This window comes from Helobdella robusta (genome assembly GCF_000326865.2).
Source record: "Helobdella robusta unplaced genomic scaffold HELROscaffold_13, whole genome shotgun sequence".
Taxonomy (NCBI): Eukaryota; Metazoa; Annelida; class Clitellata; order Rhynchobdellida; family Glossiphoniidae; genus Helobdella; species Helobdella robusta.
Window position 1 is genome coordinate 2,985,455 of NW_008703718.1, and position 16,417 is coordinate 3,001,871.

At 31.3% G+C, this 16,417-nt stretch overlaps 3 protein-coding genes across 3 annotated transcripts; 2 read left to right on the plus strand and 1 right to left on the minus strand.

The window, feature by feature from the left end:
• Window positions 1–15: 15 nt before the first annotated feature.
• HELRODRAFT_185346 (hypothetical protein) lies at window positions 16–611 on the minus strand. The gene has a single exon (XM_009014313.1). The coding sequence runs from the start codon at window positions 478–480 to the stop codon at window positions 232–234; it is 249 nt and encodes an 82-aa protein (XP_009012561.1). The 5' UTR covers window positions 481–611; the 3' UTR covers window positions 16–231.
• Window positions 612–2,429: 1,818 nt separating this feature from the next.
• HELRODRAFT_190508 (hypothetical protein) lies at window positions 2,430–9,505 on the plus strand (the record flags this gene model as incomplete). Its single annotated transcript, XM_009014314.1, has 8 exons — window positions 2,430–2,929; window positions 4,075–4,158; window positions 4,223–4,570; window positions 4,791–7,464; window positions 7,890–7,997; window positions 8,411–8,526; window positions 8,657–8,780; window positions 8,897–9,505. The coding sequence occupies 6 exons, from the start codon at window positions 2,430–2,432 to the stop codon at window positions 8,519–8,521; spliced, it is 3,825 nt and encodes a 1,274-aa protein (XP_009012562.1). The 3' UTR covers window positions 8,522–8,526; window positions 8,657–8,780; window positions 8,897–9,505.
• Window positions 9,506–11,940: 2,435 nt separating this feature from the next.
• On the plus strand, window positions 11,941–16,312 carry HELRODRAFT_73519 (hypothetical protein; the record flags this gene model as incomplete). Its single annotated transcript, XM_009014315.1, has 7 exons — window positions 11,941–12,122; window positions 12,239–12,380; window positions 14,598–14,636; window positions 14,850–14,951; window positions 15,003–15,150; window positions 16,036–16,103; window positions 16,205–16,312. Coding segments are annotated over 7 exons (789 nt in total), but the record flags the coding sequence as incomplete, so codon positions are not given.
• Window positions 16,313–16,417: the final 105 nt, after the last annotated feature.

Below are 16,417 nucleotides of genomic sequence, written 5' to 3' on the forward strand. Positions count from 1 at the left end.
ACTTGAGGTGTTTATTTTATTTTATTAGTAACATTCATTTTATCATTATCGAGTTTGGAAATTCAAAAATAATTCCATTACTTGATTGGCATGAAAATGAAAAAACAATGTCTACTTTTGTTTTTTATGTACAGAAATACGAAAAAATCAAGACAACGTTCAAGGATTAATTTTCGTATATTTTAAATTTAAAAAAATCAATTCTTTGACGAGTATGCAAATGGAGTGGAGTTAGCATCTGATTCCCGTTCCTATTGCCATGAACGTGCCGAATGTTCCTCCTCCTTGCACCATCGTTTTTCCGACGGTGTTTATCAATTCTCGACCTCTCAAACCAAATCGCAGAGCTGAGAATCCACCGAAAAGAGCACCTGACGCCATGCCGACACAAAAACCTAGTAGAAATCCAGTTTTCATGCGATCGAAACACGAGGGACCCTGATTCCCATAGCCGTAACTTCCCGGGGGTGCCACAGGCATTTTTCAAATTTATATATTGCAAGATGTAATTATTTTGGTCCAATTACTAAAAGTTTCTGTTCAACGACGCTTTGCCCTTCTATTCAGAGCCTTAGCTTTAAAACCAAAACAATTTGATTCAATCGAGTAAAGAAGTCAGCCACAAAATCACAGGCAACAAAAGTTAAGGGACAAAATTCACTTTAAACAAAAGGCTTTATCGGGAGTAGCTTGTTACTACGTCGCACATAACTAGAATAATTACGTCGAATGTCAGTGTATAGATTTGATTAATAAATTTTGTGTATTATTTGTGAATTATGAATTAAAGATACTTTTAAATATTTTTTGCTGAACTACGCACAAAATATTATATAAATGACTCTGAGCAATAAATTCAAGCAATAATAAAACACTCCAATTCTTATACTGTTATTATTAAAGTCGGAAAAACATGTAAATTCAATAAAAAATTCAATATATGTATTTAATTATTCAATACAAAACTTTAATTACAAATTTTTCTTTTGTATTCGGACTGTTTATTGTATATTATATATATTAAATACAACCTAAACAACTCTAATTAACCTTTTTCTTATTTGAGTGATTGTTGCGTATTTGGCACTTATATTTATTCTGCCATTTAGTTTGCATCCATTTAGTTTCGTTTTTAGTTAATTAATTAGGTTGCAAGTTCACTAACATGATCTTGCTATATAAAATATATGATCTGTTTTTTCTAAGTGCCCGTGCTCTATTTTATAATTAGTGTTGATTAAGTACTAATTAATAAATTAGTATTATTTCGCTTTTTTAGAGCTACTTGTTAACGAGTTACCATTATTAAGCAAGCGAGATGACGTCTGCAGAAGAGTCAGAAACCCAAGACAATATGACTAATTTATTGGCGCCCCTACAGTTAGGTTCGGAACGACTTTTCTTTATTTTATTTTTATTTTTTTGATTGCAGACTTGACTAGTTACAGATAGGCAAAAAAATATATTTGAAAAGAAAAAACAGTGTTTATAACTTTATGTGCAAATTGAAGCAGCATAAAATAAAAATATAATTATTAATTAAACTATTGATTGACATATTAAAAATTTTTAAATTAAACGAATGAATAACGTTTTTTAAGGTTGGATCCGAGAAATAGTTATGAGGAATGCAGAGGTCAGAAGTTTTAAAAAGTCAGATGTCTATTACTATCCTCCTGTCAATGTAGCCAAATTAAAATTAGTAAGTTCTTTATTATTTTATTGTCATCAGACATTAGTTTAATATAAATAATAATTTAAATCCTTGAGATTTTACTAGAGTTTTGAATTGAAGTTATATAGTGAAATTGGAGTTACTCAATTTAAAATAGTAGAGATTTTTTTATGTTTTTTATGATTGAAGTTAAATAAGTTATCTATGTTTATAAGTTATATAAGTTTATAAGTTAAATAAGTTGTCTATGTTTTATAAGGTATTATATACTTGTGTGCACTTTTAACATATTTATTGATTTCATCTATATGTATAGTAGTCAGTATAGACTAAGAGTTTACATAATCCATACATTTGTTAACTGTTTTTATTAATTAGTTTATTGTATAAACTCGGTAACAGAGGTCACTCGTGGATGTTGTCAGATTCTGTGAGTATATATTTTTTGCATTTTAGTTTAGTGATTTTTAAAAACATAATATATAACATTATTTACACATATATATATATATATGTTGGTAATAGACCATAATTTTTACAATATTCTATTAATTCTACAGAATATTTGGCATTAACATGTTTGTAGTTCGTTTTCTCAATTTTTCTCATTCGGTAGAATTTATAGAATATTGTAAAAATATATATATATATATATAAATATATATATATATATAAATTGCAGAAGAATTATGTTAAATAATACTAAACTGATATTATTGAATTATTTCAAGTGGATGTGTATCAACCACATTCGATGGCATTGAATTGGAAGAATTTTTCATTCAAGAAGGGTAAAGTGGCAAATGGCCATCAAAATGAAGTGGTCAGATCAGCCTCAGTGAGGAATCTCAAAGAAAAGAACAAAGATATGTCAAGTCAGAGTAGTTCCTCGATTGCGAATGATGACCTGAAATCACCGCCAGGGAAAAAATTGGAAAGAGTTGATGTTCACAGTAATGTGGTTTCAATGTGTCCAGATGTTGTTGACATTAGTGAAGAAGCATGTGTCGAAATGACAAAGGATCCTTTCGATGATGATGATGATGACGATTATTTGATGAACTGGACTGATCAGATGATCGTGAATGATTATTATCACTTTGATGATGAATATGATGCAGATGTCAATCAAAGCATAGCTAATAATAATATTAATGATGATTATGACGACGATGATGATGATGACGGTGATGATGATGATCATAATTTTATTCCTTCTGCAAAAAAGGTTAAACTGAGCAAGAAAGTGAAAAAGTTAGATTGCTTTTTTAAATTATTTTTATTTAAAATTAGTATAAATTTAATATAAAAATAAAATTAGTATAAAATAAGTTGACGAGAAAATGTTTTGGCTTCAAAAATGAAAATGGATTGAAAATCTTAATCACTTTGATTGATTTGGTTTAGCATAATTTGAATTGAACAGTATATGTACTAAGATGGTTTGAATAAAATAACATATTTAGCAACATTTACAACAATGAAAAACATGCAACTAAATATTTTGTTGTTGGGTAGGGAATGGTTTGAGGGAATTTATGTGCATATGTTGTTGTATGTAAGTTTCATGACATGACATTTTTGACTTTGATTAAGTTAAACTAAAAAAAATGTTTTTGTAAATTGCGTTAATAGACATAGAAATATTTTATTCTTCTACTTTTAAAAGAATCTCCATATTGAGAGGTATATAAAGAACATGATTCAAGAAGTTACTCATTTTATGGAAATTATAAAATATTTTTTAGTATTTTTACTCGTTATTACTTTTTTTCATCAATTGGTATTCATATAGTTAAATACCATTCCTTAAATTTTTATCCTATATTCTTTAGAAATAGTCCATATTCAAACAAACCAATGGGCAAATTGTTGAAGGAACATTTGCTAAAAGGAACAACAATATCTGCAACATCACAAACTACATCTACAACAACACCGACGACATTGCCGACGATGAATGATAAACAATCAAAAAATAGAAAAATTTTCAAACTGGATATGGGCTTTTTACCAGTAATGACATCAGTCGCATTAAAAACATCATCTGAAGCATCAATAACATCATCGCAAACTTGGCAGACATCGGTGACATCATCAAAGATATCACCGATACTATCATTGCCACGTTCTGTAGAAACATTATTACAAGAGCCAAGAACATTCTCACGACCACTATTGAAGTAATTGATTTTTTTGTTGAAAATTTCATCATTATATTGAATTTTTTATCTTCATGATCATCCATTTCATTTGAAATATCTTATAAAGCAGCCACCTACATTTAAAAAAATGGTTGTTCTTTGAATGACTTTAATTATTGTGTTATAGAATGATGATGACCATGATTATTAATTGCAATCATTTGGCTCACATTTAAAAAAAAATTTTGTCAACAGAAAAAGTAAGCTAGTTAGGTCTAAAAAGCCTATGAAAAAGAGCAATCCACCATATTCCATGGACATCATCTCCAATTCAAACAAGTCAGTATATCGGTATTCATATAGTTAAATACCATTACTTAAATTTTTATCCTATATTCTTTAGAAATAGTCCATATTCCAACAAACCAACGGGCAAATTGTTGAAGGAACATTTGCTGAAAGGAACAACAATATCTGCAACATCACAAACTACATCTACAACAACACCGACGACATTGCCAATGATGAACGATAAACAATCAAAAAATAGAAAAATTTCCAAACTGGATATGGGCTGTTTACCAGTAATAACATCAGTCACATCAAAAACTTCATCTGAAACATCAATGACATTATCGCAAACTTGGCAGACATCGTTGACATCATCAAAGATATCACCGATACTATCATTGCCACGTTCTGTAGAAACATTATTACAAAAGTCAAGAACATTCTCACGACCACTATTGAAGTAATTGATTTTTTGTTGAAAATTTCATCATTATATTGAATTTTTTATCTTCATGATCGACAATTTCATTTGAAATATCTTATAAAGCGGCCACCAACATTTAAAAAAATGGTTGTTCTTTGAATGACTTTAATTATTGTGCTATAGAATGATGATATGATGACCATGATTATTAATTGCAATCATTTGGTTCACATTTAAAAAAAAATTTTGTCAACAGACAAAGTAAGCGGATTAGGTCTAAAAAGCCTATAAAAAAGAGCGATCCACCATGTTCCATGGACTCCATCGCCAATTCAAACAAGTCTGTCAAAAATTCAAATGAGTCAATCGAGAATTTTGAAATGCCAGATAGAAATTTGAACAATTCTTTTAAAAATGTCAACAATTCTCCTCAAAGGGTCAACAAAATAATACAAAATCTCAAGAATCGTTTTAGAGATTTGAAGAACTTCCCAAACAACAATAGAAGTGACAAAAACAATTCAAACACGACAAACGTCTCACCGATACTTGAAAAAATTCTTCTCAATGAAAACACCAACAACGACAGCCTTAGTGGCGACAACATCGACAGAAACATTAACAACAAAAACAACGATGGCGTCAATCAGTTCATCAACTTACTTCCTACAATTCCAACAATCTACCAACTTCCTAACATTAATGCTAGCCTCTTGCTGAATGCCTTTCCTGCTAACATCAATGCAAACTTTTTGCAAAATGAAGTTATTGTTGGCAACACAAATAACATTTACAGCAATGCAACACTTAATCCGACCAACAACAACATCTTTACCAACAATTTGTTACTGAACAACAATAACATTCTTTTGAATGGCAGTCAGATTGTTGGGTTGATCAACCCCAACAACTTCAACAACAACAACATTCTCCTTCCAAACACTAACTTAACTTTTCCTAACAATTCACTAGTCACTAATTGGAATCTAGCACAAATGCCATACATACAAAACATTCCTCAACTTAACTTCTTCAACAATAATGAAATTATGATTGCCAATCCATGTACTGCTAGCAACGGTCATTTGCTGCAAGCTAGACCTCTCCTGAATATTATAGACAACCATTGCAACAACAGCAGTAACATCAATAACAACAACAACAGTAACACTAACAATAACAACAACAACAATAACATTAACATTAACAACAATACACCTACGAGCAATATTCACATGCTGAATGTTAACATTACACCAAGAGTTGTTCACTTCCAAGATTGCAACAACAACGACAGTAATAGGTCAACAACAACGACAACAACTTCTGCAACAACATCATCAACACCTCTTAATACTGACAGATTATCTAATATAGTTAGCATTAATAGCACCAGCGTTAATACTATTTTTACAACAAATTCTGACAACAGAAGCAGCAACATAAACAACCAAAACATAAAAAAATTAATGGTCTTAAAATACCGAAACAATTGCAATAAGATGGTCAATTTAGTTGTTGGCAAGACCTGCCTGAACAACACTATCAACACTTCAGCTACAACCACATCTACCACTAACACACCCTCTTCTGCCACTTTTACTACTACTGCTAATATTAACACTTTTACAATTACTAATACTGCTACGACAGCCAGAAATATTGCCTTATTAAGTAATCCTGCAACTACTACTAACAACAATACAGTTAGTAGTAGCAGCACAACATTCAGTAGCAGCCGTTGTAGTAGTGGTAGCAGTGTAGTGACAGCAAGCAGTAATGGCAATAGTACTGTTGTAACGCCTCTTCTTGTTAAAGATAATAAAAGTACCGAATACTACATTACCGCCAATGGTGTCGTTACTAAAATTACTGTACCTTCTAATGAAGACATTTTCATCGAGGATGATGATGATGAGGAGGAGGATGTAGAAAAGGGAGATGATGATGAAGGTGAGAGTAATGGAGATAATGGGAACAATGTAGTCATTAATGATGAAGATAGTAATGATAATGAGGTTGGAGAGAGGGAAGATGATCAAAGAAATAAAAGTGATGATGATCATAGAAATAAAAGTGATGATCATAGAAATAAAAGTTATGACGGTAATAAAAATAAAAGTGATGACGGCACAGAGAGTAGAATTGTTATTGATGATGATGATGATGATAATCATGATGATGGTCGTAACAATAGAAATACAAAGGACAGTAATAGAAATGGTGCTAATGGTAATCTGATGAACAGAATTGTTATTGAGGATGATAATGAGAAAGAAGATGATGATGGTAAGAATGAGGCTAGTGATAATTTCGAGAGCAGAATTGACATTGATAATGCTGACGACGATGGTAATGAAGATGGTAGTGGGGGGAAAGGTGATGCCAACTTGGAGAAAGAATTTGTCATTGATGATGATGATAATAAAAATGAGGATGATGACAAGGATGATGATGATGAAAATGAAAATGACGATGATGCTGGTAACAATGTGAATGGGAATGATTGCGAAAGTACTGGGGCAGTTCTTATGACTTGCGAAAATGATGACGCAGAACCAATTAACGAATCCACCGCCATTGACGTGCATAATGATGGTGACGATGATAATGAGGATGATGATGGTGATGATGCAGATGGTTGTTATATCGTTGAAAATGAAGGTGACAGTAATAATGAGAATGTTACTTGCAATAAGATATGTTTAACCAATGCATCTAGTGCCGATACATTCTTTGCCACTGAGCGTAAATCAGGTGCTGCTGCCAGAATTGAATTTAATGACGACTCTGAAGAGGAAGACGATGTTGAAAATGTTGCAGGTGATGTTGAAAATGACGAAGATTTTGTTGAAGGCGATGTTGAAAATGATGATAACGATGATTATATTGACGTAAGAACAGCCAACAACCTGGGACCAGCTGTTGTCGTATGTATTCCGTTCAAATTTACATTATCAATATTATTTGTAATTTTATTTGCATTTCTCTTTTAACATTTTTTCAAAGATATCAACAACACACAGTGTTTGATGTGAATATGTGTGAATCCACACGTTGTTCGTGATGATAGATGGCGATTTGTTGGCATTCGAATCCAATCACTGCAACATTATGACCAGATGCCTTAACCATAACACTATCTCGTCGTCTTTTGTTAACTAACTCCACCTATTCCAATATGTATGAAATATGAATATTTTCTGATCAATGTATGTTCTGGTCAGAAATCTCTTAGATAACTAAGCTTCTACATCGATCAGTGTTTAATTGTTTTTCATTTATTTATGACGTGATGAGTGTATATTATTTTATAATGATTGTTGAGACATGTTACCACCACATAAACATGCAGCACATTGAAGCTACAGACACGAGGGAATGCATAGAATTCACACTGCAAAATAATTACGACAACTTGCAACATCTCGTCATTCGTTCATGTGAAGATTGGGACGAACATGTTTGTATACAAATTGTTTCATAGATATTTTCGTTATCCGGAGCTTGTTGCATCATTAATTGATACCCTCCTTATGGTTATTATGGTTTTGTTGCTGTTATATTTTATTTGCGTTAGTCCCATCGTTTGTTCCATCATTGAATTTATAGTTGTATGAATGTTCTTGGTTAGACTTAACAGTTTATTAGATTAACGAGATTGCTGTTATCAGAAGTGATTAACCCTGGATGGTCCCCCACACTAGTACTTTACCTCTTAGCTAGTCCTGTTAAATTATAATATTGTTGATCTGACTTTCAATTCTACTATTATCTCTTGTTGTTTTTTTTGCGATCTTACTGTCATTGTGGTTACATTTTAAAATGACGTGATATTGTTATATTTGTTACGTATTCTCATATTCTCATTACCAGATGTTTTCACTACTTGGCAACCTGACCCAATTGCAGAAACTCGACCTATATAAAGGAGGTCACATACCAGATAGGGGACTTTATAAGGCTTTACAAAAGATATCCAAGTAACATTCGTTTGTATTTAGAAGCATCTTATATATTTTTTCATTTATGTTATACATGAAATAAATTATTTATAATTTATTTATAAATTCTTTTTTTTGTTTTCACGATAACGACAGTTTATTTTACCCCGATATATAGCTTGAAATCTCTGTGCCTGATAGATTACACGATAGATTACAGGCTCTCGTCATCAGTACAAAGGATGGGCCACTTGCAACACGTCACCCTGCAGCCAAGGATCGATGCTAATGGCGTGTGTAAAGTTAGTTGTGTTACTATCCTGATATTCATGGTAAAGAAATTAGACTAATGATGATTGATTAGCAACCAACCGCTGGCTTAATGATTAATCATAAATTTGTTTTATAATTCTCACAGGCTGCTTACGTGAATCTTTGTAGCTTGCTGGCACTTTACAACCTGAAACACTTGAAATCTCTCATGTGGATTGTCTGCCTGGAAAAACCTTTCCAAACAAATGACAACTCTGCTGAGGGACAACTCGAAGACAGTTCTAAAATAGTATGTGATAAATATAACGAAGACCATGTTGATAATAATAACAACAACAACAACAAACTGGGCAGTGATAAGGGTGCGATAATGTTGCCGTTTTTGTTGGAAACTGTTGCAGATTTGAAAAGCATGAAACTATCTGATGACCGTGAAAGGAAATGTTTCTACATAAACGTTGACACGTTGAGAACAAAATTGAAATCTTCCCTACCTAAAACTTCTGTAATAGTCATCGTAGATAACTCAAAATTTACTGCCTGAATGATCGGCTTACTTTTTCTTTAATTGTGATACAGTTTTGAATTTTTATTTCAATTTTTTAGTAAGCCGTTTGTGTTGTTATATATTGCATTACATGTCAATTTTTGTTATATGTAAATTTTGTTTATATTATACGTTATTCCATCCCCATGCTGTTTGATTTTTAAATGCTTCTTCTTGGTTTTTTCATAAAATAATGTTTCAGTTTAAGTCGTCAACAATTTGTGAATCAACAATTTTGTTGTGCGCAGAAATGACGGCATCATAAAAAATTGCGTACTCCTTTTAATTCAGAAAATTATTCAAAACATTTGTATTTTAAATACAAAATAATCATGGAAAAAAGGCATTAGGTTACGAGAAGAGTAAATGGAGTTTCTTCGCTGTGGATATTGTCTGAAAATACTTGTCAAATTTTTATACGTGGAAGAAATGACAAAAGTGGGCAATCAATATTTAGAACAAATGTCGTTTGTGTTTGGTTGAGGCACCATACGTTAAGTAAATTATTTTTGGCTATGGCTGGAATGCGTTAAATTTGAATATTTCTCAAAAAATTATTGATTGATGTATAATATGTCCAGAAGCACGCATAATTTTACAAAACGAACATGCACTTAATTACATTGCTATGCGTAATGTTTCCATCACTTACGAAGTTCAGAGCTGATCTCAAGAGTCAAGACCCATCTATTTGCAAAATTCATTGAGGAGCGCTGTTGAACATCGAGGAAATAGCGCTTTACAAGCTAATTGATTGAAATTGATTGATTTGTTACGCGTAAACTTCAAAGTTTGATAACTGTAAACGATTTAGGGGTAAATTGTTGAACTACCCATTAAATAAATTTAGAAAAAAATATATGTGTGTGTGTGTGTGTGTGTGTGTGTGTGTGCGTTAGTTAGTAACATTAGATCATACTGAATTTTATATATACATTCACAAATAAAATGATTTATAAATCAATTTCTTACATTTGTTGCATTAATATTTCATTACATTACACACAAGCCCACAGAACAAACACACGAAATGAAAGAGCATATAGGCAGTTAATATATATGAAAAGTTAATATTTTACTATTTATTCTACCTATAAGTTCTACCTAGAATATAGCATGTATATCATACATGTTATATTCACTTCTTTCTTTCAATGGCTAAGGGTTATTTACACATTAAGTAAAAACGTTTCCACGTGTACGTACGTACATTTCACTTTTACAATTTTAAGTCTCACATTGCCTCTCACATTTTATCTCATTTAAAGTTATAAATAAGCTAAAGAGATAGATAAATGTACTAATTCTAATGTACATATACGTTTAAATAGGCAGGCAATTTATTTGAAGATTGTCCAACGTTAATATGTGATGATTTAATTAGTATTAGTAGAAGTAAGTATGGTTCAACAATTATGTACTTTTGTACTGTTCTGTTTGTGCGGTTGTGTGCGCAAGCGCGCGCGTGTGTGTGTGGGTTGTTTTTTTTATAGTGTTCTAGTTCTGTTTAAGTTAAGTTTGTTAAATATATTATAAACTAAATGGAAATGAACTTAATAGACTTGCATGCCTATGACTGACTATGTTGTTTGTTTAGCAATTTTGTTCAATTGGATAAAAATTGGAATAAAAATTAGATGAAAAATAAAAAAGATTTTATTATAAGAAATTTTTCAATTTTATTAATTCAATTTAATTAATAAATAAATAATTTTATTCACTGGCTGCGATTAATTAATTTCTTATAATGTGTGAAGCTTAATGTAGTATTTTTTTTTATTTCTAAAGACTGCTGAATAAAAGATATTACAATTAAAACTACTTTCATTCAAGTAGTTTATCATATCATGCTTGGGTTATAGTTAACATTTAAAAATAGTATTTTAATCTTTGCTTTATTTACTAACCTAGATCTATTTGGTTTTGTTTCTCTATCTTTTAAACCTTTCTTTCCTGCTCTATACTAAAATGTTTTTCAAGTTAACAGTTTTTCTATGAGCTAAAAATAAAATAGATTATTCTATACTATATGAAATGGTTTTATTTATATACAAATATTAATTATATAGTGCTATTTTGTTACATAAAACATAAATTTAAATTTTAGATCCAGTGCTATTGACTAGTGATGGTGATATGATCTGCCTCCTTTCTTGCAAGCAACATTATTATCATAGAAGAAATTAAGAAAACAAAAAAAATCAATCATGACATCTGAAAATCATTCCCCCACACTTGCTCTCAATTCCAACAACTCAGATCAAACAGATTTCAAGACACAACAGAATTCTGTACTTCAAAATCTTTCACAAAGCAACTCACAAAGAACCAACCTAGGTGAGCCAAAACTTTACAAGAGAAGATACCTTATGATAGCCATGTTTGCCTGCTATTCTGCAGTAAATGCTTTCCAATGGATACATTTGAATATTATTGGTGATAAGATTCTGGTGTTTTATGAAAAAAGTCTGCCTGAAACCGACCATGCCAAAAATGTTGCCCTTGGTAAGCTTCAAAATATGTGTGCTATATTTGCTTTTTCATGTTGCCTTCATATTTTTTGGGATGTATCATTTATTTTACTAATTTACTATTACAATATATTTTTTTCACAATATCAACTCTGATTTGTAAATAATAATAATATTTCAATTTCATTTTTTTCAGATTGGTTATCCATGGTTTATATGTTAGCATATATTCCACTTATAGTACCAGCCAACTTGTTGCTTGATCGAAAAGGTTTGCATGTCATGGGGATGATAGGAACAATCCTGAATGCTCTTGGAGCTTTTGTCAAATGCTTTGCCATCAGTCCAGAAAGGTTGGTTAAAGAAATGTTTTCATTTCTCATAAAGACATTCTAGTTGTAATTTTTAATTTTATTCAAATCAAAGCCATTAAATGTGTGAATAGTTTGATTGGAATAATTATTTTAAGATTTCCAGTGATCATGCTTGGTCAGAGTGTCAGCGCTGTCGCCCAGGTTTTCATCCTGGGCCTGCCAGCTCGTGTAGCAGCCGTCTGGTTCGGTTCCAACGAAGTCTCCACTGCAACTGCTATTGGTGTCTTTGGTAATCAGGTTCGATATTTCTATTTTCATTTTGCATTTTTATTATTTTTCGTCATCGTATTATTTCATTTTTTGTAAATTTTCAACATAATTTGCATTTTTTTGTGATGTCATTTTAATGGAAATTTCATAAACTTTCTGAAGTTTGAATACGAATAAATTCGATATCTCACCAAAACTCACAAGCAAATGCTTTTTAATTATATTTTTGCCAGCTCTTTGCATAAGCTAAACATTCTCCCCCAAGCTGTTATCATAAAAGTTATTATTATTGTTGTTATTGTTATCGTTAATTCAATGTTGTCCCATTTGATAATAGCTTGCATGTTTTTGTTGCACACACTCAATGCAAATTATTAATTAAAAATCTATAGTCTGCATTTATTTGCCGATACTTCAAATTTTAATTCTGTAAAAATATTTGCCTTTAGGGCTGTTCACAATGTTCTCTTTATTTTTTTTTTGCTCATTGAAATAAGTTTTATATTGAAAAAAAATGTTGGAAAATTGGTGATGTCTTTTATTGTTGGTGCAGTTAATTATTCTATATGTGATGTATATTTGTAAGAATTTGAATGTGATTTATCAAATAAATGATATAGCTATGGTGATAATATGCGATGTGAATGTGATGAACATGAATTTGAGTGTGAGTTATTGTATTGGTGATGAAAATTATTGTTGTTGTTGATGGTGATGATGATAATGATTGTGGTAATGAAATGATGATGGTGATTAGGATAATAATTGTTTGATGATGAGCGTGAAGAAGAAGATGATGATAATTTTATATATCTGCCAGTGTGTGTGCATTCATTTTTGTTTACCTGACATCAGCTTAATGGTACATTAAGCAACGAATTAATTTTACGTCATAAAAAAATATCTCATTGATTTTAACTACTGCTATTTATTTTACATACTTTGTCTATGGAGTCTGGGTCACCATCTGTTTTTTTTTTTTTGGTCTACATGCCTCTACAGTACATGTCAACATTCATCTTGTTGTCTAAATATTATCTCCAACTTAAGCCTGGTAGCGTTTTATTAAATCGTTGTTTTTTTTATCTCATTTAGTGACATCTACATTATAATCAAAATATTTATTAAGAAATTGGAGTTTGATTTTTATAGTATTCCAGTTGCATTTAATTGGTATATGGAACATTAATGATCCTATGATTCTATTAAAAGTTTTATTATAGTCCAGATGTTTGGGATTTCCCATTTAATTACGTTACAACTCAGGCATGCACCTATTAAGTATTACATTTTTTGCATAACTCTCTCTCAAGTGAACATTTGTATATTTGTATACTTTTACTGCAACTACCTACATCTTTATTATATGTACATTTAATACATTATATGTACATTTAATACATTATAGGTACATGTGTACTTAAAATGGAACATATGTATCAAATGATATGCAAACAGACACACACCCACATATATATACACATACACACGTATAAAAACATACATTTACACAAACAGGCAAAAATATGCAGGCAAACTAAAAACATGGAACAACATTTCTAATCTCACACCTCTCTTGCCAACAGGCAAAACAAATCAATCTTGAGTTTCAATTCTTACTTTCTTGTTCTTTTTTGTCAGTAATTTTCTGAGATTATATATATTCTCTCTCTCTCTCTTTTTTAATAAGTCAGTTACACTTTTAATGTTATCTTTGAAGATTTTAACAGTTTATTGCACTAAAAATTGATGTAATTACTTTTGATTGACATCATGCCTGAGTGTTCACCGGTTGGATTTTCACATCTGACTCATCAATTTCTTCACAAATCAATAAGACATTTCATGTTTATTCACTTCTTGATGAATATTAATGAAAGCAATGCATAAAATGAAATTTAAAATTTGTAATAATGTGGCTGGATGGATGTGTACTTTGATTTTTTTTAATATTTAATTTATTCTGGTAAAACTTTATTTAAATTCAAGTTTATACATTTCTTAAAATTTTCAAGTCCTAAATTTTTATGATCAACATTCACCTTACTTGAACTTTGTGAAATTTTTTTTTAACGTTAATTCAGTTTGTTATGCTGCAGTATGCTTGTAATTTAATTTATTATTGAATTAAAAATTAAAATTAATTATTTTTTTCAAATTCCATGCCATATGGGATGAACCTTTTTCAAATTCTTCACATACTTTCAATGAATAATGCATTTCCATTTTACCATTCTATGCCAGATTGGTTGTGCGCTAGGTTTCTTCATTCCACCTATCATAGTTGACAACATGGACCCATTAGAGATAGCGGAGAAGTGCAACACGGAGAAGTGCAACATTACATTAACAAACTTCACCGACAATGTAGATGCCACTAGCACAAGCGCAACAACGTCAGAATTCATGATGACGACGATGATGACTACGACATCATCAATGTTTGACACTTGCCAACATGATCTGGAAATCCAACACATCCACTATAAATTAAAGATTTTACTGTACACCGGTGCTTCCATATCTTGCTTTCTTTTCATACTTGTTGCCATTTGTAAGTCGTGTTTTTTTTCTTGTTTTTTTTTCTTGTTTTTTGTTGTTTTTTTTTGTTAATTTTGTTCGTTTGTTTGTTTGTTGACAGTTTTCAAGGAGAAGCCGGACATCCCACCGAGCATAGCACAGATGGTTGTCCACTCACTTGATCTCGATAGGTCCAGCTCTCAGGTCACCAATTATTTCCTGTCACTGAAAAGACTCTTGAAGAATGTTCCATTTTGTGTACTGCTGGTTACATATGGTTGGTTGATTGGTTGGCTGGCTGGTTGGTTGGTCGGTCGGTTGGTTAGTTGGTTGGTTAGTTGGCTGGCTGGTTGGTTGATGGGTGGTTGGCTAGTTGGTTGTTATTTTCATTCTTGTTTACTACATATTAATAATGGGATTGGTATTATTAAATGGGATGAAACCATTCAACCCCTTAACACCGTTACAATTATTACCAATTTATTCAAGCCCCTTCAAATCTATTACATCTAATTTCTCTGTAAAATGAGGATGTTATTGTGACGTGATGTAATGTGTTGTGATGTTTGTGATGTGATTTAATGTGTCATAATGTGATGTGCTATGATGTTGCGTGTGATGATGCTTTTGTGCATTGGACGGTGATGTCGTTATGTATGTATGGTATTAGGTATCGTTATTGTTGTTGCTGCTGCTGCTGCTGTTGTTGTTGTTTGTTGTTGTTGTTTATTGCTGTTGCTGTTGTTTGTCTATAACTTTTAGTTGAAAATGTTATTTCGATCACACTGACGTGACATCGATGATCGTCAACATAGTTTTATTGACATCATCTTAAAAAGCAATCTCACTGTCATCATCGTGACCATCATTTTCCATACGTCATCATTTCATCACCATTGATAATAATAATAATAATAATAATAATAATAATAATAATAATAATAATAATAATAATTGGAACACCTTTTTATTTTCATCGTAAAAACTTACATGAAATGAAAGAAACAATAATTGTCAATGATAATCAAAATTAAAATATATATGTATATAGTAAAATGTCATGAAATGTCTCCGAAGCTCGTCATCTTATAAAAAAAAATGTGTACCACGAGAGCAGATTAGTCTTAAATAATAATAATAATAATAATTATAATGATTCCAGGTATAAACACCGGTTCATATTACGCCATTGGAACGCTATTGAACCCTATCGTCTTGAATTATTTTCCAGTTTAGTGATGGCGATGATGATGACGATGATGATGATGATGAGGATGGTGATGGTTGTCATTATACACACAACACACACACACACACACATTCAAACACAGTCAGAACAGTTGAATGCTGGTAGAATTGGTCTAACATTAGTTATGGCAGGAGTTCTAGGTTCCCTTGTTTGTGGCCTCTGGCTTGATAGGACCAAGTGGTACAAGTAAGTAATGGTCGATGGGGTCGTAATGAGGTCAAGTTTTGTTCTTTTAGACAAGGTCACAAGGTCAAGTTTTATTGTTTAGGTGAAATCCATACGATAGTTTTAAGTA